At 43.1% G+C, this 19,818-nt stretch overlaps 1 protein-coding gene across 1 annotated transcript; it reads right to left on the bottom strand.

Moving 5' to 3' along the window:
• Nucleotides 1-8,397: 8,397 nt before the first annotated feature.
• LOC110502337 (mRNA decay activator protein ZFP36L2-A) lies at nucleotides 8,398-12,081 on the bottom strand. The gene is made up of 2 exons (XM_021580280.2): nucleotides 11,425-12,081; nucleotides 8,398-11,174 (listed from the first exon to the last, which is right to left on the bottom strand). The coding sequence occupies exons 1-2, from the start codon at nucleotides 11,509-11,511 to the stop codon at nucleotides 9,999-10,001; spliced, it is 1,263 nt and encodes a 420-aa protein (XP_021435955.2). The 5' UTR covers nucleotides 11,512-12,081; the 3' UTR covers nucleotides 8,398-9,998.
• Nucleotides 12,082-19,818: the final 7,737 nt, after the last annotated feature.

Here is a 19,818-nt window from a genome sequence, read left to right as displayed (position 1 = left end):
AGGCAGAATGGTGACACCCCAGCATTCGGATGAGGATTTTCTCAAAACACAACACGCTTTACATTGTATGGGGTAACTCACCACTCCACTACCAATGTTTATCACTCATTTGGGTGATGCAAGGCAGCCATAGCGCACCAGAACACTCAAAAGAGATATCTTAGTTAGGAGGATGTGGATGATACACATAATGTGGTATCACTATCCTAACACAACTAGCCTATACAGTGGGGCAAAAAAGTATTTAGTCAGCCACCAATTGTGCAAGTTCTCCCACTTAAAAAGATGAGAGAGGCCTGTAATTTTATAGGTACACTTCAACTACGACAGACAAAATGAGAAAAAAAATCCAGAAAATCACATTGTAGGATTTGTAATGAATTTATTTGCAAATTATGATGGAAAATAAGTATTTGGTCACCTACAAACAAGTAAGATTTCTGGCTCTCACAGACCTGTAACTTCTTCTTTAAGAGGCTCCTCTGTCCTCCACTCGTTACCTGTATTAATGGCACCTGTTTGAACTTGTTATCATTATAAAAGACACCTGTCCACAACCTCAAACAGTCACACTCCAAACTCCACTATGGCCAAGACCAAAGAGCTGTCAAAGGACACCAGAAACAAAATTGTAGACCTGCACCAGGCTGTGAAGACTGAATCTGCAATGGGTAAGCAGCTTGGTTTGAAGAAATCAACTGTGGGAGCAATTATTAGGAAATGGAAGACACACTGATAATCTCCCTCGATCTGGGGTTCCACGCCAGATCTCACCCCGTGGGGTCAAAAGGATCACAAGAACGGTGAGCAAAAATTCCAGAACCACACGGGGTGACCTAGTGAATGACCTACAGAGAGCTGGGACCAAAGTAACAAAGCCTACCATCAGTAACACACTACGCCGCCAGGGACTCAAATCCTGCAGTGCCAGACGTGTCCCCCTGCTTAAGCCAGTACATGTCCAGGCCCGTCTGAAAACGTAAAAACTCAACTCATCGTGTTTGGAGGACAAAGAATGCTGAGTTGTATCCAAAGAACACCATACCTACTGTGAAGCATGGGGGTGGAAACATCATGCTTTGGGGCTGTGTTTCTGCAAAGGGACCAGGACGACTGATCCGTGTAAAGGAAAGAATGAATGGGGCCATGTATCGTGAGATTTTGAGTGAAAACCTCCTTCCATCAGCAAGGGCATTGAAGATGAAATGTGGCTGGGTCTTTCAACATGACAATGATCCCAATCACACAGCCCGGGCAACGAAGGAGTGGCTTCGTAAGAAGCATTTCAAGGTCCTGGAGTGTCCTAGCCAGTCTCCAGATCTCAACCCCATAGAAAATCTTTGGAGGGAGTTGAAAGTCCGTGTTGCCCAGCAACAGCCCCAAAGCATCACTGCTCTAGAGGAGATCTGCATGGAGGAATGGGCCAAAATACCAGCAACTAGTGAAAACCTTGTGAAGACTTACAGAAAATGTTTGACCTCTGTCATTGCCAGCAAAGGGTATATAACAAAGTATTGAGAAACACTTTTGTTATTGACCAAATACTTATTTTCCACCATAATTTGCAAATAAATTCATAAAAAATCCTACAATGTGATTTTCTGGATTTTTTTTTCTCATTTTGTCTGTCATAGTTGAAGTGTACCTATGATGAAAATTACAGGCCTCTCTCATCTTTTTAAGTGGGAGAACTTGCACAATTGGTGGCTGACTAAATACGTTTTTGCCCCACTGTATATGTGGTTAGGTAGAGTAATGAGACAGACCAAAGGAATTAGGAAGAAGTAGAAACATCATCAGCGTGTACAAACAGTTATTTCCTCTCCTCGGTAAGGAGATTGTATCAAAACAGCCTTTGTTTGAAAACCCAGTGATATGAAATATGGACGTGAGTAAGAGCACCAACACCAGAGCCAAACCCAGCCTTCTCTCTCCCGAGCAGTTAGTCAGTCTCCCCAACAACATTCGTCTGCAGACGACCTTTGACCTCTTTAACTTCTTCCCAGATTCAGGTCAAACCTCAAAGGCTTTCTCACACTGTTTTAACGGAACTGGCTCTCTGTAGCTTTCATAGAAAAAAACAACTTTCCAACTGCATGACAATTCCACACAGCCTCGCCTGGGTAATCACTGAGAGGACACACTTCTTCACGAAGACACTCTCCTACAGTACACCACGGCAACTCTGCATAGCTACGCTATTTGTGTAGTATAAACATGTTGGATGATTATACGTAATTACTCAGTGGTGGACAAACACACACACACATATATATATATATATATATATATATACAGACACACACACAAATACACACACACATGCATAAACACAAACACGCACACACTCACAGACACACACATACATACGCACACACACCTCAAGGATTTCTGTTCCATGCTCCAAACTGTTTACTCTGTAATATCATAAGTGAAAGGAGTCATGGACTTCAAACCTGCCAAGAACTACCTCAAAGAAACATGACATATTTTCAAGTAAAATAAACAACCATAAATAAGATGTTTTATTGTCAGATACACCGCAATATGATATGTGTTGTTTTGAAGTACCGCTCCCACTTAAGGTACTATTCCATAATTCTACAGTGTGTGAGACTCTGTGTGCTCAATCCACAGCCACCATAGTGAGGGTTCATTCATTAAAATTGTGAAACTGCATGCATTGCCAACGTCCGGCGGTGGCAGGTAGCCGAGTGGTTAGAGCGTTAGGGCCAGTAACCGAAAGGTTGCTAGATTGAATCCCCCAGCTGACAAGGTTAAGATCTGTCGTTTTGCCCCCGAACTAGGCAGTTAACCCACTGTTCCCCGATAGACTATCATTTTAAATAAGATTTTTTTCTTAACTGACTTTCCTAGTTAAATAAATCAAATCAAATCAAATTTTATTTGTCACATACACATGGTTAGCAGATGTTAATGCGAGTGTAGCGAAATGCTTGTGCTTCTAGTTCCGACAATGCAGTAATAACAAGTAATCTAACTAACAATTCCAAAACTACTGTCTTGTACACAGTGTAAGGGGATAAAGAATATGTACATAAGGATATATGAATGAGTGATGGTACAGAGCAGCATAGGCAAGATACAGTAGATGGTATCGAGTACAGTATATACATATGAGATGAGTATGTAAACAAAGTGGCATAGTTAAAGTGGCTAGTGATACATGTATGACATAAGAATACAGTCGATGATATAGAGTACAGTATATACGTATGCATATGAGATGAATAATGTAGGGTAAGTAACATTATATAAGGTAGCATTGTTTAAAGTGGCTAGTGATATATTTACATCATTTCCCATCAATTCCCATTATTAAAGTGGCTGGAGTTGAGTCAGTGTCAGTGTGTTGGCAGCAGCCACTCAATGTTAGTGGTGGCTGTTTAACAGTCTGATGGCCTTGAGATAGAAGCTGTTTTTCAGTCTCTCGGTCCCAGCTTTGATGCACCTGTACTGACCTCGCCTTCTGGATGATAGCGGGGTGAGCAGGCAGTGGCTCGGGTGGTTGATGTCCTTGATGATCTTTATGGCCTTCCTGTGACATCGGGTGGTGTAGGTGTCCTGGAGGGCAGGTAGTTTGCCCCCGGTGATGCGTTGTGCAGACCTCACTACCCTCTGGAGAGCCTTACGGTTGAGGGCGGAGCAGTTGCCGTACCAGGCGGTGATACAGCCCGACAGGATGCTCTCGATTGTGCATCTGTAGAAGTTTGTGAGTGCTTTTGGTGACAAGCCAAATTTCTTCAGCCTCCTGAGGTTGAAGAGGCGCTGCTGCGCCTTCTTCACAATGCTGTCTGTGTGAGTGGACCAATTCAGTTTGTCTGTGATGTGTATGCCGAGGAACTTAAAACTTGCTACCCTCTCCACTACTGTTCCATCGATGTGGATAGGGGGGTGTTCCCTCTGCTGTTTCCTGAAGTCCACAATCATCTCCTTAGTTTTGTTGACGTTGAGTGTGAGGTTATTTTCCTGACACCACACTCAGGTTCAATTCTAAAATCAAATCAGGTGTGTGGCTCACTATTTCAATACTATGGGGCCTAAGGATGTGTACAAGACCACATAATGAACATAAGTGGATCCTGTATTTACACTAACAGTGGCTTTTTTTTAATAGACCACCCTCTCAGCTCACTGACACCTCCCTATCACCATGCTCTCAGATGTCAATCATGCGTGAGTCACACCCAATCCAAGTAAAGCTTCACTGAAATGGATAGGCCATGTCACATTTCAGAGCTTCCCCAAATGCCCAAGCCAGACTTTGACCCTCCCTTCTCTGTGTGATACTCTCTCTCTCACACACACACACACACACACACACACACACACACACACACCCATCATGTTTGGCTGTTAATTGTACATGTGTGAAGGCGGCATAAATAGAACATGGAAACATTTGTTTCTACTTTCTACACCTCACACATGGTCACAAGACATATGCACCATGTCAGACACAGTGTTTAAATGTATTTACGTTTGCATCCTAATATTACACTTTACATACATTGCAGAAGACTGAAATATAACAAAACCGTTTGGCAGGTTTATTTTAAATAATGTTTATTAATTATGAAAAATATTAATAACATTCCACCCATGAGACCACTAGAGGGCGATTTGGTCAGGTGACTGCAGGAAAGGGCTACAGCAATATGTTGGATGTACCACAAGGAGATAATAACATAATACTACACCTATCTAGTCATTTTATAAAAGTGAATACTGATGTAGGAGTACTTAGGAAAAGGGACTGGAGACTGAAATGGCACACTAGTTACATTCTAAAGAGAAAGATTTAATGAGAATGTTCCACCTGCAACGATGTGATGTCAGAGCCTCAGCCTGTACACAAGGCAGACCGAGGTAAACAAACACAGCAATCCCATCGTCTTCGCCTCGCGATGGGGTCAACGCCCATGCTTACCCCAGGCCTAGAGACCATAGTCCAGCCACGTGCCTGTCCCCCATACATAACTGTTGATTAATGTTTTTTTTTTACTCTGGGGCTTTGTCCCAAATGACCCTTATTCCCTATTTAGTGCACTACTTTTGAAAAGGGCCATGCGTTAGTAAACTGTGGAGGGGCATGGGGAAGTATTTAAACTGACACATGCTGCCCTGGTTTACTCTTGGCATCTATGGATGTCGTCAGCACTCTAGCTGAGCGTCGCCCATCCCCAGTAAACACTAACCTCTCGCTGATGCTCTGTAAATATTTATCGTCAGGCAGACTGCAAGGGGAAAGGAACGTGGAGTGCCCAGCGCGCCAGGAGAAATGTGACCCTTTCCCTCAAGTTGTACACTAACTCAACCAGCACCATTCTTTTTCTCGACATCCCACACCTGGGTATTCATTAGGGCACACGTAGCAAAACATTTTGCAACGGAAACGAAAACTAAAACATGGATGACTTATTGGACAAATTCAGGTAGTCCCTCCCTGTTTTTTATTTTTTATTAAGAGTTGCATGGTAATAGTCATGATGTTGCTCACGCCTTACTGAGCATGACAAAAACAATGTCAGGGCAAGCCAAGCTGCCCTCAAGCAATGCACTGTTGCTCAAATAGTAACCTCTAGAAGCAGCCATCCTACTGGACAGGTCAGTAGAGGAAAGTAAGGACAAAAACAGCAGGGGAGAGAAAAGGTGGAAATGGGTGGTGGTGAGGAAGTGGGCTCTTCCTGCCCTAATCAGAACTCTGAATATTTCCTGTCATTGTAAGAGCTCCAGAACCATTAACCGGCAAGACACACACGCACGCACGCACGCACGCACGCACGCACGCACGCACGCACACACACACACACACACACACACACACACACACACACACACACACACACACACACACACACACACACACACACACTTATATACAAACAAAAACCATAACAGGTACACACAGGTATGCGAATCCTACTTGGCACAGGCGTCCTGCATTGTGGGCCCTTTGGCTCTCCTCTTGATAAACACATCTTGATAAATACTTCATTATGAAATCCTGAGGACACTGTAAATATTTGCTCATCCTTATCACCTTCCCTTATCTTGGCGTGAACCTTCTGCTCTACATGGCTTCTAGGGCTTTATTTTTTGAATGACTTTGTGGGTTCTGAGAACTTCACAGACTAGAACGTGGAGAAGAGTGGCGAGTTCCTTGAGAGGCTCCTGGAAAAACAAAACAATTATTGCTGCAATACATTTTAAATGGGTTAACAACAATCACGGTAATGATTTCCTTTGACTACATTACACATCTATAAGCATTTCAAGTACGTGTTATAACAGGTCCCAACCACATAATTAAAGGTTGTTTGGTAAAATATATCCATACCAAATATATAGTGCATATATATAGCTCATATTTAGGTATCTTAATAGATGCATCATTTTACCACACAAAGTTAAGAACAAATTCTTATTTTCAATGATGGCCTAGTTATAGCAGGTCCCAACTGCATTATTCAAGGTTAATTCAACGTATCCATAGCATAACTATACTGCCTTGTTCAGGAGCAGAAAGACAGATTTTGACCTTGTCAGCTCGGGGATTTGATTTTGCAACCTTTTGGTGACAACTCCAACGCTCTAACCACTAGGCTACCTGCCGCCCCAAGCCAGTAGGGGAAATGGGGTTGGTCAGGCTATACAGCAACATTTTCAAAACCTAGCCTTTGGCCTTTTGGCATATTCAATAACACTTGTATGACAGAAGCACACTTTTGAGAACATCCATAATGATTTCATTCAACTGTCATTGTGATGATGCATATCTCCACCCGGCACAGCCAGAAGAGGACTGGCCACCCCTCATAGCCTGGTTCCTCTCTAGGTTTTGGCCTTTCTAGGGAGTTTTTCCTAGCCACCGTGCTTCTACACCTGCATTGCTTGCTGTTTGGGGTTTTAGACTGGGTTTCTGTACAGCACTTTGAGATATCAGCTGATGTACAAAGGGCTATATAAATCAATTTGATTTGATCTAATAACATACCTAAAGACGAGCATAGCATGACATGGACGTGCTATAGTAATGCTATGGATACGTTTAAATAACCTTTGAATAATGCAGTTGGGACCTGTTATAACAGGTTCATGAAATGCTTATGCATGTGTAATGAATGCGTTATGAATATGTAGTTAAAGGAAATCATTTCTGAGTAGGGAGACTGAGGCCTTTGCATATTTTATTTCAAGACCAATCACAACAGAGGGTATGGCTACTCTCATCCATTCACAGATAAAACATACCATGTGGGGATGTAGGAAGTTGATGTCATATGTGACTTCAACTTCTTGGCACCCCATTAGTGTAGTATGCATGGAGACTGCTTTATTTCCTAATACACACCACACCCTACCCACTCACAATTCAGATTTGTTCCTAGATCTGTAAGGGTAATAAAACCAAATTCACGTAAAGGTAGTACGTTCCTCAACCTTACCTCCCACTAGCGTGGGATTGGGCTGTACTGTGGAGTCTTAAAGTGTGGAAGGTCTACTCTACAGTCAACACAAAGCCCCACTGGCCCCTAGCCAAGACAAGTAGGCTGTGTTTACACAGGCATTACAAATCTTATTTCCCCCCCCCACTAATTGGTGTTTTGACCAATCAGATCGGCTTTCTTGCCAAGAATTTGGCAAAAGATTAGAATTGGGCTGCCTTTGTAAGGGCAGCATAAAGTCACAGAGCAGGCCTTGGAGACCAGCCACTCTGTACAGGTATGCCAGAGATGGGGGTGCATTCACACTAAAATGGTTCCAGTCTTTCCCTCAAATGACGGGGGAAGAGTTAATGGGAAAGAGGTGATTTGTATTTAGCACTTAGTGAATGTGTTAAAGCTGGAATCCTTAGTTGATACATACATTTTTCGGAATCATAAATGGTTTATGTATACCCATTGATTCATGAATAACTTATGCCTCAAGAGTTTAGTTCAACTCTTGTTCCCCATCCGAACCCAAAATATATATTTGTTTTACTCCAATGCTTGCGAACAACGGAAACGTAAACCAACACTACAGCTATATAGATTCAAAACTATAATTTTGATATAGGTGGCCAAGTCCTTTCATCCACAGGCATCTATGAATTTAAGTGGTTACATTTCTCCAGGCCCATCCATCAGCTTTTTACCAAATCAGAGGCAGGGTGCCAAGGATTCTAGCTTTAAGAACATGGCAGAGCAGAGCTGAACACTGCGTTTTCAGGAGGCAGTATTGGTCCCTTAGTGATGAAAGGGGGCATTGTTGAAAACATAGGTTTAGAATTATAATTTCTATGAATGACTCTACTGGGGAAGGGTCTTCCTGGAAATGCCAACACACTTGCATCATTCTTTATGTAAAAGATAAAACCAAGCAGCACAAGACTATTTTTCCAAAATGATTTTATTGGGAGAACTACCAAAAAAAAAAAAATGTACAGTACAAAGTCTTACACTCAATTTGTAGTGAACCGACTATCCCCGCCCCCAAAAATTACTACAACTGTCTTTTTGTCCGTTTTTAAATTACATTCAAAAAGCTTTACTTCTGATAAAGTAGTCAACAGGCACAGTGTGCAACCCCTGTACTTACTATGTACAAACGTTCAATCACTTCCCCATCCAGAAAATTCTGAAGACTGCTTTTTTTTTTTTTTTCTCTCTTCCTTTGAGATTGACTAGTCAAACAATCTAAATAAGTGTAGAGAAACAGGGAATTTCAACAAAAAAAAAAATAAGGTATAGTCTTCCCAAGGTGTCTTAGAAAAGTGGTAACCACCTGCAAAAGTCATTCAGCTCCAGCACTACATTCAATTCAACTTGTGTAAAAGATACATGTAGGAAAAATACTTTATTTGGTTAATGTTAAGGCATGTAAAGATGGTGAACTCCGTAGGCACTACACAATAATACTGGGGCACAAGGGATTGCTACATTCTTTAGCACGTGGCTGGAATCAGTGTGACCTCGTACAAACAGAAGAAAACAAATACTTTTTTGGTTAATTTATTTACTTGGGTTCTTTGTCACTGAAGTCTGATCTATATATAAAAAATAAAAAAAAACAAAAAAAAAAACTTAAGGCTAGCTCAGGTTTGGACGGTCTGCAAAACCACATCATTTATACATTCTACAGAAACATCTAGATAGGGACTCAAAACAGCTTCCACAGCTCTTACAAGCAAACTCTGAACAAACAGCAATCACGCAAACTTGTTTTAATAAACGTAAACAAAATTAATGAAATAAATATCACATGTCCTCTTAAATTAAGATCTTTTTTACTCATTTACAATAAAAATAAGTGAAGTTACAAAATGGAAACCAAAAACAAAATATATATTACTGTGAAAAGAACACACTCCACTTTATGCAGATTAATAATGGCCATCATAATTTAAACATAAAAGAATATAGATCTATTGCTTCATCATACTTGATAAATACAGTATGGACACAAATTACCAATGATGTATAGCCTATACTTTTCACAAGATAATAAATAAGTTAAATAGTTCATAGCCAGTTACACACTGCTATGTAAATCACTCAAAACAGCTAAAAAAAATGATTCAACCATCAGTGATTTCCCCAAACAAACCGAACGTGAGTGCTTCTCAAACTAAGCAACAACCCACTGTTGTGGTGCTGTGAAACAGATTAAAGTCCTGGAATGGAAGTTTAAACGTTCATAAAGGAACACATACTTTGAAAAATAGACGTTACATTGTGTCAAGGCATATTCTTGGCAGGATGGAGGAAATCTGAAACCACTTTACAGTGTCAAGTTTTGTACACATCTATCCCAGGGAAGCGTGGCTTGCCCGATAGACCAAAAATACTGCCATTAATTGCAGCTCAAATAAGTCGCTGATGGAATGCCTTCTGTTGATATCTACTTTTATACAGCTATACCATTACAAAAAGGAACAACTAATGCCATGTCAAGGATCATTTTCAGCCATTGAAAATAACATGATAGGATGTTTAGTCATCTGAAATCGACAGCCTGCTGAAGATTGGCAGACGTTTCCCAGCATCCAAACTTGGGGACTCGGAGCCGCTGAGACTCCCAGAAGAGCTGAGGGACCCGCTCGCATAGCTCTCCAGGTCTGAGAGGGAGTCGGGCGGGCTGGGAGGGGAGTCGAACACCGGCGACTCGTTGAGGCGGCGCAGGGACTGCAAGTGGCTCATGTTGTATGAAGGGGGAGAAGGGGGGCACACGTTAGCTTGAATGTTTCCGTAGTAGGTGTTGAACTGGTTGTTGGCATAGCCGTTCTGAGTATGCATGGCAAGGGGAGCAAGTAAGGCTTTCAGGTCCTGCCCAGGGAAATTGAATGCACTGTTCACACAAGACATGGAGTTGGGAGACAGCATGTCCTCATAATAGTTGGGAGAGCAAGAAGAGGGGGGTGGTGGGGTGCGCGATGTGGGGCTCTCGAGCAGTGGCGACTCAAGTCCATGGTGGCTGGAAAAGCCAGAAAAACTCTGGCTGTGGTGAAGCTTTGGTCTGTCCCGGTTGTGCCCACCTTGCTGCGGAACAACATCCCTTTGACCATAGCCACAGAGCTCCCGACCCGACTTGGGTTCCCCCTGCATGTTGGCGTTGATTGGAGCAGGTCTGCGCTCATCAGCATTGTGGATAAAATGACAGCGGGGACCGTAGGGGCAGAAGCCAATAGTGTGGAAAGTGCGACAGGGCTCGGTTTTGTACTTGGGGTGGCGAGACAAATTTCTCAGCTCGTGGTAGCCGTGAGCAAACTGGCACTTCTCTCCATATTTGCATGCTCCGTTCTCCTCGAAGGGCCTGCAGAGTTCGGTCTTGTAGCGCGTGGAGTTGATCTGAGAGCCCGGCTTCTGCTGTAGGATCTGCAGGCTGCGGTCACTGTTCTCGCTGTATGCCCTGTCACGGAACTTGTTCTCCTTGTTCATAATGGCAGTGCTACTGCTCGTGTTCTCCTTCAAATTACTGTAGGAGTTGACGGAGTACTTGTTGCTGTTGATCATTGCTTCCATGTTGCTGGTCGAGTTTCTACGGAAAAATCCCGGCGTGAAAGAAAAGCTGTTGGAACTTTGTGTAGGTGTCACTGGAGCCCCCACCGCTTTATTATCCAGCATGCTATTGATGTGATTCATAGCGTTCATGTTCATGGTTTTATCTTGCTGTTGAGAGAGAAGACAAACATAAGCAATGCATTTAAACTAACACGGCTTTGGCCAAATGCATGTTAAATTCTGATAAGTTCTGAGTGCAAACTTAGTAACAATGAAAAACTATGGCGGGCTCACGCGAGCAACAAGTTATTGCTTAGGTCACGAAGCTAGTTGTACTGAAAATGAAAAGGCATGCTCAAGCGATCAGACCTGTTAAAAGAACAAGACTGTCCATCTACAATGGGGAAATATACCTTACCTTGTAAAGCATGTCGATGTCGTACAAAGCGGACAACATGGTTGCAGACATCTCTTTCTCGGATGTTTGTCGCAGTAGATCTCTCATGGAGGACCAACCAGGATCCTTCAACGCACGAGGCAACTGTTGTAGCTCGTGCCACGACTGTTTCTTTTTTAGAGCGATTTGAAAGTTCTTGAAAAATCGAAATGTGCAATTCCAGTGGCGGAGATGAAATAAGTTGTGGAAAGTAAGTTCCTTGTAATTGGGTTGTAGATTCTTCCCTCGAGAAGCGCTGAACTAGAGTGCTTCACTAACTACCTCTCCTCTGCACAGGAATATAAACGCTTCGCAGTGGCTGGAGGGTGGAGCTTTCTGAAGTTGGAACAATGTTTTGTGGATCACGCCCCCGTATTCGAACGTCTCCCAGTCACTGGTTGGCCTCGAATTATTATACTCCACCTCGAAATGTAGTTCTTCTCCAAAATTCTATCACGCAATTTGTGAAAGTTGGTCCCGTTTTGAATGAGGGGCCAGGTTGTTGAATCAAGCAATAGCGTACAGTAGGAGTTGCTCGAAAAAGTCATTTATCTTTGTACACGTTTAAGCAACTATACAAACTGGAGAACACTGCGTCTCCCTTCTCTCTCGCAGGTGCGTGAGTAGGAACGCAAGTGTCGGGAAAATGGTTTTAGAAACCAGAGTGAAATATTTTTTTCTGTTTAGGTTTGTTAGTGATTGCATAATCCACACACAACGAAATTATGTCCTAGTTAAGGGCTCTCCAAACCTGTTCCCGGAGAGCTACAGTCCTATAGGTTTTCACTCCAACCCTAATTTATGGTACCGGTTTTTAATAATTAACGTTAGCTGGTTGGTAAAACTGTATCCGGTTAGTTACAAGTGGGGTTGGAGTGACATAAGAATAGAGTTGATTGGCCTCCCAGCAATCAAATGTATGTGCATCACGGTGCATTTACATATAGGATGGCTAATTGAAATGACACAAAGTCACATGGATAGAAAACAAAAGTGAAATAATGAGTCGGCACGGAATTATTTCCAATTATTTCTTGTTATACGAAGAGCGTTCAACCATCTATTACACTGTGGCTCAGCGGCACACAATCTCAGAATACTGCACTGAGTTGACTAAAGGAATGTGAATCTGTAAAAAGCAGTGCGACACTGCCCCCCTAAGAGCAAAGCCCAAAATGACTGACTTGAGCGCCACCTGCTGAGGTTCAAAAATATATTTGAAATACTTAACGTACTTGTTGTATTCGTTTAAAACAGCCTATTCGACGGTGTGATGTAACAAAAGCTCACACCACCCGAAAACTATGAAAATGGAGCCCAACAAAAGTTCACAGCCACATACAAAGATGGCATAATTAGCAGTGAGGAGCAGGGCTATATTAGGGCCCCACAAGGGAGATAGGTATATATTTTTGTAGAAGTTTTTTACAATTCTGTAGAAAACGTATCACCATAAATTGTAGGTTTTTGCGACACCAGTTATATTTCCAAATGTACCAAATCTGGAAATAGTAAAAAAAAATAATTAAAAGGAGTAATACGATTCGGCTGCCTTCTGCATCATTCAATAGTCCCACTGAGTGAGTGGTTTAGCTGCTGAGAGTTGGATATAAAAAAAACAAATAGCAACAGCCGAAAACAAATGACATAACGGGTTGGAATCTACTACTACAAACCCTTAAATTAGAGCTGGGGCTGTAACTCTGCCTAAATGAGCGTTTATGATAAAACGACAGTCTAACGTCAAGGACAGATGGGCAAGCCTCAAACTTTGAGAAATCCCTTGAACATGTCCTCATCCGCCAAAAAAAAAAAAAAAAAAAACTCATCACACAGTGCTGTTTTTATTGGGAGATGTTCAAGAGTTCCAGAACATTACATCATTTTTACAGGGAACATTGCCATACTACAGCGCAAGACTGCCCAGCTGTCTGGGCAGTCGCTAACACAGGACAGTGGACCATTGTGTTGCCCTCCTAATTACGTAACCTAGGAAACCAAGGAGGCAGAAAAACCTATGCGAAGGTTAGGAAAACGTGCTAATACATATTAGATTAAAAACAAATACATACACATACCGCCCTGTGGTTGTTTTCAAGAATCGCGAGACATGAATTAGGCATCTTTACTTTGAAAAACACAGACAAAACTCAAAACTTAAACACTTTACATTCCCTTCTAAAACCCATACATCTGTCGCTGATAAAAACAAACCATTTTAGTCAAGAAAAATGTGTATATTGCTTGCATAAGTGTTAAATTCAGAATGTTTCTTGGGAGTCTAAAACCCGTAGCCAGTGTGGGCCTCTCCTGCTGCAAGCCAGCCGGGCATGCTCTATGGTGCATGAGAACTGGGCCAGGGCTGGGAGGCCCTCCAGAGCCTGATGGGTGGCCAGGGACATGGCATCTTCCTGGGCTGACAGACTGAGGAGCTCTGCCTGGTTCTGGTTCAGAGCCTTCAGCTCTGGGGCTTTGAAGAGGACACCCAGGTATCTGTGTAGCAGCTGCATCCACTGGACAGGCTCGGCCCACAGGTTCAGATCTCCCTCCTCAAACAGGAACACCTCCTCATCCTGAGCAGTGATGAGACTGAATGGAATACGACAACGAATGTGTTAGAATGGAAGGTGGAAGAGGGTCATGAATAGGAATCAGATTGAATTAAGTTCATTTTATGCTTTTCTGCCATTCAGATTTTGGTAGTAGAGGGATGATGAACAAGCAAATACTCTGACAAAGGGCATAAATATCACCCCATTCCATCCCATCTTATCCAGTCAAATCCCAACTCTTCAGAAGGTGTGTGTGTGTGTGTGTGTGTGTACACGAGTTATAGTGTTCTTTCCAAGAATGGGTTTTGTATAAGCTTCACATTGAGCCCGTGTCGGACAACAGATTGAGAACGGCTTTTTCTGTCTCTCCCACTCCTTATTTGGTGTTCTATGGGTCTTACATCCACATTATATCTTCATCAGTGCTACTGTACTATAACAGTGTTTCTCTTTCTGGTGCCTGTTTCCCCTAAAGACTCCCCTGCTCTCCCAACCATACTTGCAGTCTCTCCAGGATCGGGGTCAATTCCATCTATATTCACTTACAATTTCAGTTCACTTCCTGAGGAGACTAAATGGAATTGGTTTTAACTCCTACCCCGCTTTTCTCTCTAGATCCTCAGAATGTAGAAATAGGTATGTGAGCCAACCTCCCGTTGTTGGCTCTGTCCCTAGATGTGGTGTGTGTCTCTGTGTGCCCACCTGTGGCCCTGGACATGGCTGTAGGGTTGCTGTGCCAGCTGTGGGGGCAGGTGCCAATGGGCATCCTCACCCTGACAGAGTGGCTGCCGGGAGATGGCGAAGGAGAGCAGGAGCAAGAGACAGCCACATCAGGCAACCGACCTGGTAAGGAAGGACACACACACACACACACTTGGTTGAGCTGGGAAAGAGTGTATGAGTGAGAGGAAAGACTCCTGAAGTGGCGAGAGGACATGACAGGATTAACACTCATATAGCAACAGGCCCTAGACTGAACGACTCCAGTTGTCCATGTATTGACTTCAAAGCTCTCTGAAACGGTGTATGTGTGTGTGTATATTTTTTGTGTTGACCATGCCCTGTACAGTTGATACCCAGAGATAACACAAGGGACTTCAAAAGTTATTCTAACATAGCAGTTAAAACACTACCACCATGGGGGGAGGCACTTAACCCCATCAACATCCCCAGACAGCATCAACAGCACCAACCCCACTCCTACTGCCGTGCTGGAAATCCTGGCCATTAAGGAGGATTGGTTGTCCCTTCTAAGAGGGGGTGTAAAACCAAGTTCTTGAGATTCAGGGAAACCCACTCCGAACCTAAGACGTTGTTGATTGTACAGTATTATCAGAGATTTAGTGGGTCGAGTCAGAGTGGCATGTTCCTCTCTCGAACCAAAGGGCTGTGCCGCCCCTCTCTGGGTTGGCCCGGCTCTGATGTCACCCCAGCCATTCATCCCAGAGGGGAAGAGACCGGCTTTACCGCTGGACTCGGGCCAGCGTGCTTCAAAACACAACCAGCCCTAAACATTAAGACATAATAGGGAACTCTAGCCGCTCTTTAATCTATGGACTTTGGGGAGGTTTCACACTTCACTAACGCAATTTCCCCTCGTCGCTCCTCGGCTTACAGTACACAACATCCACTCCTCTCAGTGGATCGTCTTTCCCCTGCTATTACTGTGTGTGTGTGTGTGTGTGTGTGTGTGTGTGTGTGTAAGAGTGTCGTTTATGTGAGTAACAGTGTTTATCTGAACATTTTAAAAATCGGAGAGATGACAGGCCGGTGCCAACATCTTCCTATTGGTGAATGGGGCTGGCGAAGGGGTGACTGTTCTACTACTACTACTATTACCGCTGGCACATAGTGAGCCTGTTGGAACAGGGTGGATAGTAAAGGAACAGGACTGGAGTGGAGAGTAATCCAGGAGTAGGCACTCTACAAAAGTAAAAGGACTCCTACGATTATGGATCTCATAATAACCTGCTCAGCTAAAACGTATTCACTCGGCCATGACATGAGGAAAGGTACTGTAGGCGATTGTATGAGCTACAGCTGCATTTCAGCGAAGATCAATGACATCATCCAATAAATAACTGCAGAAGCCAAGTGAAGCCTGTTCCAAGTCCTGCCCTTCTGTCACGTCATAGGTATTTTGGGGTGAATTTGTCTCATCCGCTTAATTTCAGTATCATTTCGCAGCCATTAAGCTCTGTGCCGTACATATGAAGGGCGTTTCGCTATGACACGGAGACAGCTTATGACGGGAAAGGAGGACGCTTAATTCCCGAAATCAATATGTGGTGGGAGTCTTGGGCTGGAACTAATTAAAACACTTTTTAAGTAAGGAAAGAGAGAGGAGGGAGCTTTCGGTGTTCGGCAAATCTAGGACTTAGCTTCTGCAGCTGGCGGGTGTTGGGTGTCCCAATGACAGAGGAGGATTTTGGGGGAGGCGGGCTGTAATGATAGTGGTGAAATAAGAGAGATTGGTGGACCTCCCTCCCTCTCCCCCTGGTGCCATCATGCTGTGTGTTCAGCCACCTCTGCTCAGTTACCCACATCAGAGGGATATGGGGCCGCAGTACCTCTATTGCCAGTTTTACCTCACTTGAGCCCCTAACCTGGGGACCACACCAGCCCCTGCCCTCCACCTGCCTTTTTAATAAGGCCCTGCTCTGCTTAACCTTTCTCTCTCCACAGCTCAGAGAAACAAATCTGTTTTGAGTGCTGGGATTCAAATGGTTAAAATCTTGGTTCACACGTGAGGAGTGTGTGTGTGTGTGTGTGTGTGTGTGTGTGTGTGTGTGTGTGTGTGTGTGTGTGTGTGTGTGTGTGTGTGTGTGTGTGAGAGAGTGTGAGAGAGAGGGGTGTCAAATGAAAACACACTTTACAGCCCCAACTTCCTGTTATGGCTCCGCAAGAACCAGAGTGTGAGATCAAGGCTTTAGCTTCTGATACCAATAGCCTGTACTGTAGTACTCAATAACAACTATCACAAAAAAATCTGTAATCATAAACATATAAAAGCTGGTTCAGGAAGGTTAAAGTGAAGTCAACCTTCAATAATGGCAGCTGTCAATGGCCACCTAGGTCATTCTCCAGAGGGAGCCACAAAGACTGTACTTAGACCAGGAACAGCTACAGTAACCTCTCCTTCAGCCTCTGCCAACATTTTTATGCCAAAGCTTGGGCCCTGGTGGGACTCTAGCTGTCCATCTCCAGACTAGACTAGAGGAACTAACACTGAGGAGTGATTTTAGCTCTTGTCCTAAACATAGGTGATTTTCTACAGAGGATCACTTTCTCTATATGCTTTTTCTTCAGTCATTGTTAGCATACTAATCTGGGCCTCGGCTCTGACGGATAGGGGATTCCATGCCAAAAGGAGACTTTTAGTTGCATGCTACATTCATACACTACCAACCCAGGTTTAACGATTGGATGATCCCCAGTTAAAACAGGACTAACCTGGTTTATAAGTGAACGATCTTTTGCTACATCAGGATATCCTCCGATCATCCTGCCCTTTGATTTACTGTAAATGAATGGACAGAGAAACACACACACACATTACATAATATCGAAGTTAATATTGACATGGGCTGAGACATTGTGGATTCAGTGACGGTTCATTGACAAATGATGGTTGACGGTTCATTGAGAATGGCCTAGATAAACAGACAGGTCAGAAAATCCCATAGACGGGTTGGTTGTTTAGCAACAAAACTGACGGGGTTGGTTTAGATTGTTGACAACATGTCAACTTTATTTAGTCTCCATAGGTTTATAGAAAACAAACACATTTGCACAATGAGCACCTGTCTTGCAAATACATTGTTAGTTGTTTGTTAGCTCGCTAACAAGATAAAACTGGCTGAAACGAGCCACCTCCGATTCCCCACATGGCTGCTTCTTGTCATTGTTGCTAGCTATGTGACCGTTCCGAATCAGAACAAAGAGAGGCCACATTGATGCGGACGCATCATTTCAGGATGTCCGTGACGTGATCCCGTGTGGCTCAGTTGGTAGAGCTCGGCGCTTGCAATGCCAGGGTTGTCGGTTCGATTCTCACGGGGGAACAGTATGAAAATGTATGCACTTACTACTCTCAGTCGCTCTGGATAAGAGCATCTGCTAAATGACAAATATTTATGTTGCCAGCCAACCTGCCTATAAGTCCACTATTTTTGATGCTATTCAGTCTGCAGAGAATCACACTTCACATCTGAACTAGGAAGTTGACAGGTCAATGCCACTGAGCTAACAGGTACAGTTGAATTCGGAAGCATACACACACTTAGGTGGGAGTCATTAAAAGTCGCTTTTCAACCCCTCCACAAATGTCTTGTTAAGAAACTATAGTTTTGGCAAGTCGGTTAGGACATCTACTTTGTGCTTGACACAAGTGATTTTTCCAACAATTGTTTACAGACAGATTATTTCACTTATAATTCACTGTATCACAATTCCAGTGGGTCAGACGTTTACATACACTAAGTTGACTGTGCCTTTAAACAGCTTGGAAAAGTTTAAATGATGTCATGGCTTTAGAAGCTTCTAATAGGCTATTTGACATCGTTTGAGTCAATTGGAGGTTTACCTGTGCATGTATTTCAAGGCCTACCTCAAAACTCAGTGCCTCTTTGCTTGACATCATGGGAAAATCAAAAGAAATCAGCCAAGACCTCAGAATAAATAATTATATACCTCCACAAGTCTGGTTCATCCTTGGGAGCAATTTCCAAATGCCTGAAGGTACCACGTTCATCTGTACAAACAATAGTATGCAAGTATAAACACCATGGGACCACGCAGCCGTCTAGGAGAACCGTTCTGTCTCCTAGAGATGAACGTACATTGGTGTGAAAAGTGACCATCAATCCCAGAACAACGTTAAAGGAACTTGTGAAGATGCTGGAGGAAACAGGTACAAAAGTATCTATTTCCACAGTAAAACAAGTCCTATAATCGACATAACCTGAAAGGCAGCTCAGCAAGGAAGAAGTCACTGCTCCAAAACTGCCATAAAAAACCCAGACTACGGTTTGCAACTGCACATGTGGACAAAGAGGGTACTTTTTGGATAAATGTCCTCTGGTCTGATGAAACAAAAATAGAACTGTGTGGCCATAATGACCATTGTTATGTTAGGAGGAAAAAGGGGGAGGCTTGCAAGCCGAAGAACACCATCCCAACCGTGAAGCACGGGGGTGGCAGCATTATGTTGTGCTTTGCTGCAGGAGAGTTTGGTGCACTTCACAAAATAGATGGCATCACGAGGCAGGAAAATGTTGTTGATATATTGAAGCAACATCTCAAGACATCAGTCAGGAAGTTAAAGCTTAGTCGCAAATGGGTCCTCCAAAATGGCTTAAGGACAACAAAGTCAAGGTATTGGAGTGGCCATCACAAAGCCCTGACCTCAATCCTATAGAGAATTTGTGGGCAGAACTGAAAAAGTGTGAGCGAGCAAGGAGGCCTACAAACCTGACTCAGTTACACCAGCTCTGTCAAGAGGAATGGGTCAAAATTCAACCAACTTATTGTGGGAAGCCTGTGGAAGGCTACCCGAAACGTTTGACCCAAGTTAAACAATTTAAAAGGCAATGCTACCAAATACTAATTAAGTGTATGTAAACTTCTGACCCACTGGGAATGGAATGAAAGAAATAAAAGCTGAAATAAATCATTATCTCTACTATTATTCTGACATTTCACATTCTTAAAATAAAATGGTGATCCTAACTGACCTAAGACAGGGACTTTTTACTAGGATTAAATGTCAAGAATTGTGAAAAACTGAGTTTAAATGTTTTTGGCTAAGGTGCATGTAAACTTC

The sequence above is a fragment of the Oncorhynchus mykiss genome, chromosome 23 (assembly GCF_013265735.2).
Source record: "Oncorhynchus mykiss isolate Arlee chromosome 23, USDA_OmykA_1.1, whole genome shotgun sequence".
Classification (NCBI taxonomy): domain Eukaryota; kingdom Metazoa; phylum Chordata; class Actinopteri; order Salmoniformes; family Salmonidae; genus Oncorhynchus; species Oncorhynchus mykiss.
The sequence above is the reverse complement of the archived record's forward strand: the minus strand, read 5'-3'. Positions and strand labels throughout refer to the sequence as shown.

Coding starts and splice junctions, on each gene's coding strand:
- LOC110502337 (XM_021580280.2), bottom strand. CDS start 11,511: ATGAGAGATCTACTGCGACAAACATCCGAGAAAGAGATGTCTGCAACC. Junction 11,175..11,424: donor ACATCGACATGCTTTACAAG/GTAAGGTATATT, acceptor CTCTCTCAACAG/CAAGATAAAACCATGAACAT.